The 12,500-nt window shown below is 47.3% G+C and overlaps 1 protein-coding gene across 1 annotated transcript in view; it reads right to left on the bottom strand.

The window, feature by feature from the left end:
• The window catches only part of kcnq1.2 (potassium voltage-gated channel, KQT-like subfamily, member 1.2), a 167,768-nt gene that overhangs the window by 38,980 nt on the left and 116,288 nt on the right, over positions 1 to 12,500 (bottom strand). The window contains 2 exon segments of the mRNA XM_048256163.1: positions 9,781 to 9,842; positions 11,256 to 11,296. Of these exon segments, the coding sequence (XP_048112120.1) occupies positions 9,781 to 9,842; positions 11,256 to 11,296 (103 nt within the window).

The raw sequence follows: 12,500 nt of genomic DNA, 5'->3' as shown, positions 1-12,500 counted from the left end.
AGTGGACAGGCGACCGCCATGCCAAGTTTCCTCTCTTTGTTTAGTCCACTCTGTGCAGCCTGGCTCCTGCGCAGCAGCCAAACATATATCAGCCCCGGCAACGAGAGAGAGAGACAGAGAGAGAGAGAGAGAGAGGGAGAGAGAGAGAGAGAGAGAGAGAGAGAGAGAGAGAGAGAGAGAGAGAGAGGGAGAAAAAGAGAAAGGCAGGGCCGGCTAGGACAGGCCTCTGTGCCAGCTGGACCTGAGCTCAGGGAGAAGGAGGGAAGAGAGAGAGAGAGAGAGAGAGAGAGAAAAAAAAAAGAGAGAGAGAGAGAGAGAGAGATAGGCAGCATGGAAAGAGACAAGCCTCCTTTCTGCTCAAAAATGGATTCCTGAGAGCAAAACCAAAGAGCCAAACCCCCAAACTACTGCAATACTTTCTAGTGGCGAAATGCTGGAGATTGAAATGAAACTGTTTTGGTGAAAATCACCAGAAGAAAAGAAAAGAAAAGAGAAGAGAAGAGAAGAGAAGAGAAGAGGAGAGAAGAGAAGAGAAGAGAAGAGAAGAGAAGAGAAGAGAAGAGAAGAGGAGAGGAGAGGAGAGAAGAGAAGAGAAGAAAAGAGAAGAGGAGAGAGGAGAAGAGAAGGGGGAAGGACTCGCAAGGCAGGAAATCCAAATGGGATTAGATGCAGCGAGGTGGTAGAAGGGGATAATCTCTACATCAAGTGATCTCAGAATGCACGTCATGCGCACAGAGTGTGGAGCCCTGTGCTAATGCCACATGTCCTGCAAGCGTAGAAGGCCACTCGGTGTTAACATGGCAACAGGCCAGTCACCGCTGACTGAGCATTCTCACCAGTTATCAACATCAATAAAAAGACAAGTATTTCTATTTTGACATCTGTGTGAGACCAATCTGATGATAATACTAACAAGCTACTAACATGTTTTTGCATGTTAGACCAACATTTCTTCTATACTTCTCTACCTACTATAAGGGGTCATTCCAACAGTAATGTTGTTTGATCCAGTCGCCTTAAAGAGTAAAACAACCCACCCCCAAACACACACTCCAAATCTATCCTACAGGACATTCAAACTCCACCCAAAACATTTAACCCTATCCAGTTACTGCCCCCAATTGGCTCTGTTTAAAAAGCCTCCCGGATGGCTGGTTGTTGGGGTAGCGGGAGCACATGTAACTGAACGAAGGGGTGGATTGGGCTTTTCCTTTGGGGAGTGAGGGAAGGAAGGGGCGGATTGGGCTTTTCCTTTGGGGAGTGAGGGAAGGAAGGGGTGGATTGGGCTTTTCCTTTGGGGAGTGAGGGAAGGAAGGGGTGGATTGGGCTTTTCCTTTTTGGGGAGTGAGGGAAGGAAGGGGCGGATTGGGCTTTTCCTTTTGGGGGAGTGAGGGGAAGGAAGGGGCGGATTGGGCTTTTCCTTTGGGGAGTGAGGGAAGGAAGGGGCGGATTGGGCTTTTCCTTTGGGGAGTGAGGGAAGGAAGGGGCGGATTGGGCTTTTCCTTTGGGGAGTGAGGGAAGGAAGGGGCGGATTGGGCTTTTCCTTTGGGGAGTGAGGGAAGGAAGGGGCGGATTGGGCTTTTCCTTTTGGGGGAGTGAGGGAAGGAAGGGGTGGATTGGGCTTTTCCTTTGGGGAGTGAGGGAAGGAAGGGGTGGATTGGGCTTTTCCTTTGGGGAGTGAGGGAAGGAAGAGGCGGATTAGGCTTTTCTTTTAAGAGTGAGGAAGGAAGGCCCAGTTGGGCTTTTCCTTTTTGGGGAAGTGAGGAGGGAAGAGAAGGGGTGGATTGGGCTCTTCCTTTTTGGGGGTGTGAGGGAAAGGAAAGGCCCGGATTGGGCTTTTTCCTTTTGGGGAGTGAGGGGAAGGAAGAGGCTTAGGCTTTTCCTTTTTGGGGAGTGAGGGGGAAGGAAGGATTGGGCTTTTTCCTTTTGGGGGTGTGAGGGAAGGAAAGGGGCGGATTAGAAATTTTTTCCTTTTGGGGGAGTGAGGGGAAGGAAGGGATTGGGCTTTTCCTTTTTTGGGGGATGAGGGAAGGAAAGGGAAGGATTGGGCTTTTTTCCTTTTTGAAGTGAGGAAGGAAGGGGTGGATTAGGCTTTTCCTTTTGGGGAGTGAGGGGAAGGAAGGGGTGGATTGGGCTTTTCCTTTTTGGGGGAGTGAGGGGAAGGAAGGGGCGGATTGGGCTTTTCCTTTTTGGGGGAGTGAGGGGAAGGAAGGGGTGGATTGGGCTTTTCCTTTTTGGGGGAGTGAGGGGAAGGAAGGGGTGGATTGGGCTTTTCAGGGTGAGATTGTTGGGGTACGTGGGTGTGGGTATCTCCGCGTGTGTTTGCACTAGCCGGGTGTGTTTATGGCATACTTGACAAGGCAGAATGGAAAAGACAACAGTACTATGTGTGTGAGGGGCTGGGTGTTTACAGCTTGTTGAGATGGTCGCAGGAACCACAGCCGTGTGTTTGTGTGTGTGTGTGTGCACATGCGTTTCTACACGCGTGTGTTTATGTATATGTGTACATCTGTGTATGGGTGTGATTGTGTACATGTGTGTGTCTGTTTATGGGTGTGTTTATGCATGTGTGTGTGTGTCTGGAGGGACAGTATAAACAAGGGGGTCCGGGAGGGCAGGGTAGATGGTGTTCAGCTCAGACCATGGAAATGCTTTGCAGATGGACTTCTCACAAACAAACAAAAAACGTCAAATATTCCTGCTATGCACCACTGGCATCACTTACAGACAACACACTCTGCCCCATTACAATGTCATGACATAGGCTCCCCCCTCTCTCTCTCACTGTCTCTTTTGGACAGGATTACTCATTCGATTTCTGAAGCCTCGACTCCCTTCACCCCCCACTTCCTGTCTTCCCCAACCGCATTGCTGCGCATGTTGACTTATGGGACGTGGAAATTCTATAGCACAAATATTAACACACTGTGTGAAAACAAGTGTCAAAAGGAGTCCGCATTACAGGCTGATGGAGGATTTAAACCCGTTTAACCCTTTGATCTCGCCCATAAATCTTGACCAATGGAAATTGAATTCGTACCCACCTTGCTCTCCACTCTCATTACTTGGGAGACATTAAGCCGGCGCTGTGCGCGCTCAATGTAATCAAAAGTGGCAATTTACGGTTGGGCTTTATGCTGCCAGCGCTGTGCGCGCTTAATGTAATCAAAAGTGGCAATTTACGGTTGGGCTTTATGCTGCCGGGGAGGTGGGGACACGGTCAGGTCTAGGAGACAAGGTGCTTCTGGAGGAGAAGGGCAATTTCAAATCCCACTCTGCATTTCAAAAAAGAAAGAAAGAGCAAGGGTTGGCATATTCCTCGACCAATCCCGCCAGGCTAACCTTCTTTCATCCACTACTTCATTCATGAAACACAACTCTGGCCTTGTGAAAAAGAAGTCTTCATCTCACCAAAAAAACCCACAGTATTCTTACTCCACAGACTCATTTTAAAGCCATTTTCTACTCACATGGGCTATGTTCAGGCCCGTCTCTTACGATTTGTCATCCTGACCGTCAGAGGCCTTGATGGTGTGCTGGAGCGCAATCCATCTTCATAAAAAAAAGCTCTGTTTCAGAGGCACGCATCAAAAGCTGCAGGGCCCAGGAGAATAGGCGTGTTTGTTGTGATGTGCGGCTTTGTCCGACAGGTATATAAATCACTGTCCACCAGCGCAGCGGATGGACGTATTAATAGAGTATTACTCAAAGCCTGGACCGCTCACACGCTACGCAACCACTGAGGAGAGGATGAGGCGGGCTACTTTCATGCTAATGCGAGTGCCATACACAGACACACACACACACACACACACACACACACACACACACACACACAAAACCCAGAGAGAGGCCACGGAAAACTTGGAGACACTCTGACCACACAGAGTACGGCCAGTCAAAGGCCGCTCATTGTCCAGCGCCTGAGGGGAAAGCTTGTGGCCACCAGAGCCGCACATAAAAGCAAAAGCACTGTGGTTAGAGAAGAGAAAGAAGGGCAATCATGCTTTCAAACTCACACACACACACACACACACACACACACACACACACACACACACACACACACAGGGATGGGCAGTATTTATGATACATGTATTCAAAATCCGTATTTCAAATACAAAATAGTATTTTGCTATTTCTATTTTATTTGGTTGAAGAAAATGGTTTTCGTATTTTGTATCAAAATACTTTATAGGTGTGTATTTTTGTAGTTTAAAAATACTGCCAAATATTTTTGGTAAAACCAAAAGATTCAGGAAGATGATCCAGTGCAAGATGAGTCACGTGTAGGTTGCTAACACACACAATACACTTCCTCTCACATCAACCTCAAGTTTCTTGAGAACTTTATTCATCAGTTTCTTGAACCAGTTACGTGGTTTCCCAGCAATATTGCTCAAAACGTTGCCCATGTATTACCTAAACCAACACGATGAAAAATTATATTTATCCCCCTTAGCGTCAATATAATACCATTTAGAGCGAACACGGTACCCAGTTAGTTAAAAAACAACTAAAATGGTCATGATCCTTCCCGATCGACAGTGTTAAACAGTGTAATATCAAGCAATCTGGGCATGCACTGACAATGTCAGAGACTTGTCTCCACTTTGTACCACTTGACAAGTTCAGTTGTGAGTGCATCTCTGATACAGTACTTAGGCTAGATGTAACAGGCAGGTCAGCATAGTAGATGTATTGATCGTTTGTAGGGTTATGGCATGTGTCGTAGGCAGAGAAAAGCTGCTGCTCTCAAACACTGTCCACTTCAGTGTAGAGATGAAGGAATAGATTAGACAGACGGTAGGTTTGCACAGTGATTTTAGTAAGTATTAAGTATATATACTTTTTTGATCCCGTGAGGGAAATTTGGTCTCTGCATTTAACCCAATCAGTGAATTAGTGAAACACAAACAACACACAGTGAACAGAAGCACACACTAATCCCGGCGCAGTGAGGTGCCTGCTTCAATGGCGGCGCTCGGGGAGCAGTGAGGGGTTAGGTGCCTTGCTCAAGGGCACTTCAGCTGAGGCCCACTGGTCGGGGCAACCCTCGGTTCAAGTCCGCAACCAGTGGGCCCTCCCTCCGGTTCCAAGTCCAGAGTGCTAACCAGTGGGCCACGGCTGCCCTTTATGCTCCTTCTGAAGAGTATTCTTTAGTATTTTGAAAATACAAAAATACAGTATTTTATTTTGATACATGGATACACTTAAAATTAGTGTATTTGATATTTTATTTTAAAATTCATTTTAAAGATGTATTTTTGCCCATCCCTGCACACACACACAGATACACAAACACACACACAGGCACACAAAAAACACTGCTCATGCATACAAACACAAAAATACCCAAAATCAAACACAATATCATCTGCATACAGATCATATATAATATACAGTTTCAAAGTTAATATCTTATATTTCAACAGGAGAATATTTGGTATGGAGCATATTTATACAGTTTCAAAGTTAATATCTTATATTTCTACAGGAGAATGTTTGGTACGGAGCATATTTATACAGTTTCAAAGTTAATATCTTATATTTCTACAGAAGAATATTTGGTACGGAGCATATTTATACATAAAACAGTGTGTGCCTAGAAAAACATCTGACACCCAGTAACCCTTTCAGCTCCATATCATCAATCTGACAGCAAAGTAAACAGAACGCCTCCACCCTCGCATGGCAGAACTGCATCACAAACATAAACCATCTGGTCAGCTACACCCTGCACACACACCATACAAACCTTAGAGGGAGGAGGCACAGGAGGCCCCATGATTCAATACACAATTACATCAGCCCTGACATTACATGAAATACATTTTAAATAACGAATATTAGTAAACGCTGCAGTGACATCTTAATGCCAAGTGTTTATAATATTTTTTTAACTATTAAAAGTAAAAATACTATTCAGTAAAAATAGTTTTTAACTATTTACTGAATAGGAGACGCCTGTGATTTCTGATCCACCCCAAATAAACACTGGAACAGCATTCATAACAACCAAACATGCTCAATCATTGTTCTATATTCTTGAGCTTGTTGGGTTCAGGTCTGGGCAAAAATCCCTGACTGTGCCTTTTCTGTGCCAACGTAACCAGATAACCCCAAACCCACTGATGTGCGGGTCAGTGCGCCCCCCCTGCGCCATTTCTCAGAATCTCAGAATGGAGCATATTTATAGCCTGATTGTGTTCTGCTGCAGTGGATACTGTGTGATTAGGGGGAAATCTCGCTCCAGATACGGTCTGGTGAGTTTCTGGGAAGGTCTGTGGCAGTGAGGTGGAGACGGAGCCTGTGCACAGGGCTGCTATCTGCAGCACATGGCTGGTATCACGGAGGAGAGGGGAAAAGAAACAAAACAAAACAAAAAAACAATGAGACGTGGAGGCTGGAATGCACTCAGCTGGAGGGCAGTGGGTACACGCACCTGCCGCCTCTAGGGCACGGAGAGGCCCTCGTTCACACACACACACACACACACACACACACACACGAGTGATAGAGTACCAGGTGTGCCTCGACACCGTAACCATGTCACAACAAGTCTGTCTCCAATCTCTGACTCCCTCCCTCGCAATCTATTGCCCCCCCCCCCTCCCTCTGTCTTACACCCTACCTCCTCTTTCGACTCTCTCTCCCTCTCTGCTCTCTCTCGCTCTCTCTCACTCCGTCTGCCAAGTCTTCCTCTCTCCCTCCCTTCCCGCCCTTTCTGTTTCACTCATTCTCGCGTTCACTGTCTTGCTCACACTCTCTATATATGGAGGCGGTGGCATGAGAGAGAGAGAGAGTCATTAGCATGTGCGCTCAAGAGCCCTCCCGCTTCAGGCTCGACCCGGGAGAGCTGAGTCTCATGGAATCCACATGGCTCTCTGAGTGGGGTTGAGCTTCACCGCAAGAGAGAGAGAGAGAGAGAGGGGGAGAGAGGAGAGAGAGGGGGAAAGAGAGAGAGAGGGAGAAGGAGAAAGAGAGAGAGATGGAGAGAGTGAGATGGAGAGAGAGTGGGAGAGAGACAGAGAGGAGAGAGAGAGGGAGAAATAGATTGAGAGAGAGAGAAGGAGAAAGGGAGAGAGATGGAGAGAGACAGAGGAGAGAGAGAGAGGGAGAAATAGATTGAGAGAAAGAGAAGGAAAAAGGGAGAGAGATGGAGAGAGAGGGAGAGAGAGACAGAGAGGAGAGAGAGAATGAAAGGGAAAGACAGCAAAAGAGGGTAGTATCCAAACGCCTCCCTCTCACCCATCACCCTTTTACCCCCCCAGTCCCTTAAACCCCTTTACCCCCCATCCCCCCTTTACTCCCCAGTCCCCCTTTTACTCCCCCTTTACCCCCACTCACCCCCTTTTACCCCCTTGCTCCCCCTCCCCCAGTCCCCCCTAAACTCCCCTTTCCCCCCCCTTTATCACCCCCTTTACCCCCAGTCCCTTAATCACCCCTTTACTCCCCCTTTACTCCCCCAGTCCCTTAAACCCCCAGCACCCCCCCTTTTACTCCCCCAGAGTCCCTTAAACCCCCCCCCCTTTACTCCCCCCACTCCAGGGTTTGGCTCCCATTTGGGAGTCTCCACTTCCTTTAGGCTCTGCTCGGGTGGCTGTACAGTGCTGTGTCACCCTGGGGGAATGGGGGCCGCGCTATTTAGACGCAGCTCTGCGCTACCAATCAGGAGATGGCAATCATAACAGCAGCAGAGCTAATGGGCCAGAGAGTGAGAGGGCTCACAGGAGGCTAAGGGCAGCCCCCGCTGTGTGTGTGAGAGTGTGCCCTCATCTGGTCCGTCGGGATAAGCCTCGGTCAGGGACCATTAACGTCTGGCGTCATGATTGTACCCTGGCCCTTTACACACGCGTGCACACAGACGCACACATGTACACAAACAAACAAACAAAAATACACATATATATTAAAATACTCAGTCAAGTTCAAACTCAACCACATAACCGCTCTCTCACACAATACATATGTTAAGTGTCCACACATACACAATACACATGTTAAGTGTCCACACACACACATGCACACAGGAAGAAACACACCAGCATGCACACACAGACAGAAGTACACACTCACTCATACACACACGCAACCTTGCAGGCCTTTTCAATTAGACATGCACCAGTGAATTCAAACCAGCCAATTACAGAGAGGCCAGGGTTAAATGAATCACTCAGCAGTACAGTATGATGCAAGAGCCACATGGGCTGACACAACAACCTGTGGTTTGTTGGACATTTATGCTCTGGCTCGGTTTTGCACAGATTTATTACTGGGTAGAGTGCATGTTTTCGTGATATGACACTACATAGTGTATCCCACAAAGAGGTACACAAACAGAAACAGAACCGAAAAACACATCACCAATGAGTGTAAGTGTACTATGAAATACTGGGCTACAAAACAAAACAAAAAAATATATAGGGTAATACTTATATGTACTGCCCATTTGTGTAAAAAGTAGCAATTTAAGAAACACGCAAATAAACAATAAGCAAACTTTTAAATACCTCAACTAGCCCTAATGATCACCAACCTCTCAAATGTATTACTGCTCAACAAACATTTGCAATATCATCTCACATAAATTAGTTATCCACTCGCTTAAGCTTATTCCTCACTGCCAATAGAACAAAGAGTTTGCAGGGGAAAAACAGACCACTTAAAAAATTGTGACCAAATATGGACATACACACATTGACATGAGTATACTTGAAGCAAGATGTACCCATCCACACAAACTTACTCACAAATGAACAGTCCCGGCAGTGTGTGTGTGTGTGTGTGTGTGTGTGTGTGGTGTGTGTGTGTGTGTGTGTGTATGTGTATGGGTGTTTATATTACAGAATAATTATTCCCATCCATGCTAAACCATATAACACCTACACCCATACACACACACATAGACTCACATACACACACACACACACACACACACACACACGCAGAAATAGTTTGAATGTAATAGCTGATGTAGGGTAAGCACAATTATGTGAATGGCCATCCAGTTCCAGCAGGCACACTCTACACAGCCGAAGTGCTTTAACACACAGCTGTAGCCACCCACACTTATCCTACTTATGTCTCTTTCAAACGGCGTCTCTCTCTCTCCCTCTCTCCTCTTTCTCTATCTCATTTTTTTTTTTTTTGCGCTCAACTTTAAGTCCCTAAATGGAAAATAAAACTAATCGGTTCAACCTCTCTCCCTGCCTTCCGTGCAATGGACGTCAGCCTTTTTTAAGGTAATGCCTTTCTAAATGGCTCTCCTCCTTTACTGTTTATTTCCCCCAAACTTGTTTAGGAAGATAACCGATAGAAGCCCGGAGTGGAAAACCCATGATGCAGAGTGTGTGTGTGTGTGTGTGTGGGGGTGTTGTGACCCAGCAGCCACACATCACGCCCATCTCAGGCCTGACCTTCCACCAACCTCACACACAAAAAGCAGATAAAAAAAATAAATAAATAAATAAATAAATGTTTAAAAAGAACAAACGGCAAACAACAAAGAGTTCACCTTGTCGCATGCTGGTGGCGATAGCTTTAGATTTAAGATGCCTGAAGAAGATAACACTCGTCGTCGCGGCGACGCTAGCAGAACCGTGTCTTTTTCAACCCATCCAAGGGGACCCACGCCCCAACCCAGACAAAACACCTCCAGCACGGGGACCTGATTTCATCAGGCTGGGCCGGAGATCTGATCGCTGGCAGGCCGTCCAGCCACAGCCCCGTCCCCTAACAGAACTATGGTGGGGGGCTGGGGTGGAGCCGGATGCTTACCTTATCCTCCAGCCTGATCAGTCTGGCTCCAACGGTGTGATGCTCTTTGTCTACGCCTTTCTCTGCGGACAGGAACACAACAAAAACAACAATTCAGACTTCAAAGTAAAACACAAAAACAACAAAAACAGCAGTAAAACACAAACCAGTTTATGGTTATTTCCATCCTAGCAGAATAGGCTTTTATGAGACATTCTGTGTATGGCTCAGAATATTTGACCAGAAGTCTTATATATAGAACGCAAACAAGAACGCAACCATAGTACATGGTATACAACCACACATCTACAGACACACATACATGCACACACACACACGTAGAGAGACACACACAGACACAGACACAGACACAGACACACCACTATATTACTATGACATTTGGTGTGACAGAAACCAACATATTTTTCCGCCCAATTTCTCCAAAGTCTTGGAGCTGTGAGCATTTATCTGATTGGTCTGATTTAATTTCCCCAAAAACTGGCAACAGTGGCCCTGTGAGTGTGTGTGTGTGTGTGTGTGTTTGTTTGCATGCGTGTGTGTGTCCTCCGCTGACTTCTCCATAACCTTATAAAAATATTTATGTCTGTTATGAAGGACACATTGAAAAGTGTTTCAGTGTTCTCTCTCACTCTCTGGGTGTGTGTGTGTGTGTGTGAGTGTGTGCGCTCATAATCAAGTTTTGAGCATGATTGCCAGGGTGGTAAAGCTCAAGGAGCACGTGGGGGAGCTGAGGCCTCAGCTGGCTCCATAATCCAATACAATGTCCGATCATGAATCTGTTTAACCACGTTACAGCTGCAGGTCAGCCAGGAGATGTTTACACACATGGGGTGGCTTTGGGTAACGTTGCCGCTGGTGGATTTGAGTGGAAAGTACACAGTGTTCACTAAAACAACACACACATCGGGCATATATACACACACAATTGATACATATTACACACACACACACACACACACACATACACACACACACACACACACACACATACACACACACACACACACACACACACACACAGGACAAATAAAGACACGGGCATACATACACACACAATTGATACACACACACACACACACACACACACACACACACACACACACACAACACACACACAGGACAAATAAAGACACGGGCATACATACACACACAATTGATACATATTACACACACACACACACACACACACACACACACACACACACACACACACACACACACACAGGACAAATAAAGACACGGGCATACACTACATACACACGCTCGTATTGCCCAATACATAACACATACCCTCGTGCTTGCTCTGATATCTAAGACACACACACAGTATCTGGTGCGGTATCACAGACACACAGAAAGAGCTATTTTCATTGGAACAGAGTCCCCAACCCCCATATGCAGGGGAGGCAGGAGGAGGGAGGCAGAGGGAAGGCCGCCAGGCGACGGAGACCGATGAGCTCGTCTGTTCTGTTTACCTGGCAGAAACATTCCTGGCTTCCCCAGCGTGTGATCCAATCTGCAAACGAGACGGGAAAGAAGATAGCTTTGTTACAAGGTGCAGGTCAGCAGCTTGGTGTGCTCGTGCCTGCGCGCCGTGCCTGCGTCAGACTCAACAGGAGGCTGCCCCTCTTCGCACAATACCGCGCTGATTTGGCTGCTAATCAGCACAGCTGCCTCTGCCAGCGCCAGCAGAGCGTGGCGAGGATGTGGTTTAGCGGCCGATGGATGCCCTCTGGTTGCTATTTTGGTGTCCGGCGCTTTCTCCTGCTCCGGGACCAGCTTCTGCAGTCCCCTTTATCAGCCATCAGCCATTATCAGCAGAGTGTGCTAACTGACCCCTGGACAGTGGTTACGGCCAATCCCCTATGCCAGTCAGTGGGTGACTTTACAGCTACAGGGAAAGCAGTGCAGAAATGACTAGCCTTCCCGAGCCCCTCAGAGTGCTACGGCTTCCTATTATGGAGGTGTGTGAGCAGCGTGGCCTTTGTGTAGTGCTGCAGTAGCTGTGCTGGGCCCTGGTGTGTGTGTGTGTGTGTGTGTGTGTGTGTGTGTGCTGTGAGTGCTGGGCCCCTGGTGTGTGTGTGTGTGTGTGTGAGCAGCGTGGCCTTTGTGTAGTGCTGCAGTAGCTGTGCTGGGCCCCTGGTGTGTGTGTGTGTGTGTGTGAGCAGTGTGGCCTTTGTGTAGTGCTGCAGTAGCTGTGCTGGACCCTGGAGGAGGGGGCTGGGTCATACACTGGCCAGCTTGTGTTCGGGGAAGCCGGGGGGGTTGGGGGGTGGGGGGTGGTTCAGCTGTATCTGATAGCAATCAACCTCTCCAATTGTTACCATAAATCCACACGCAGAAAGTCAATCAAGAGGCCCGAGGGGGCCTTGCAGCTGCAGCACTTAGCCCAGACCATCTCTCTCACACACACACGCACACGCAGACACAGCCACACACGCATACATCAGAAACAAAGGCATGTGCATGAACACACATGGATATGCACACATACACACACACACACACACACACACACAAAAACACACACACACACGACGGAAGCATGTGCAAACACACAAACATACATTTATGAACACACACACAACAATGTTCAGAAACTATACATATCCAAATCTAATAAACACAATAACACACACACACATACACACACACACACACACACACACACACACACACACACACATACACACGCCACACACACACACAGTCGAGTCAGC

Source organism: Alosa alosa, chromosome 11 (assembly GCF_017589495.1).
Source record: "Alosa alosa isolate M-15738 ecotype Scorff River chromosome 11, AALO_Geno_1.1, whole genome shotgun sequence".
NCBI classification, from domain to species: domain Eukaryota; kingdom Metazoa; phylum Chordata; class Actinopteri; order Clupeiformes; family Clupeidae; genus Alosa; species Alosa alosa.
Note: the sequence above shows the minus strand (reverse complement) of the source record. Positions and strands in the feature narration are given on the sequence as shown.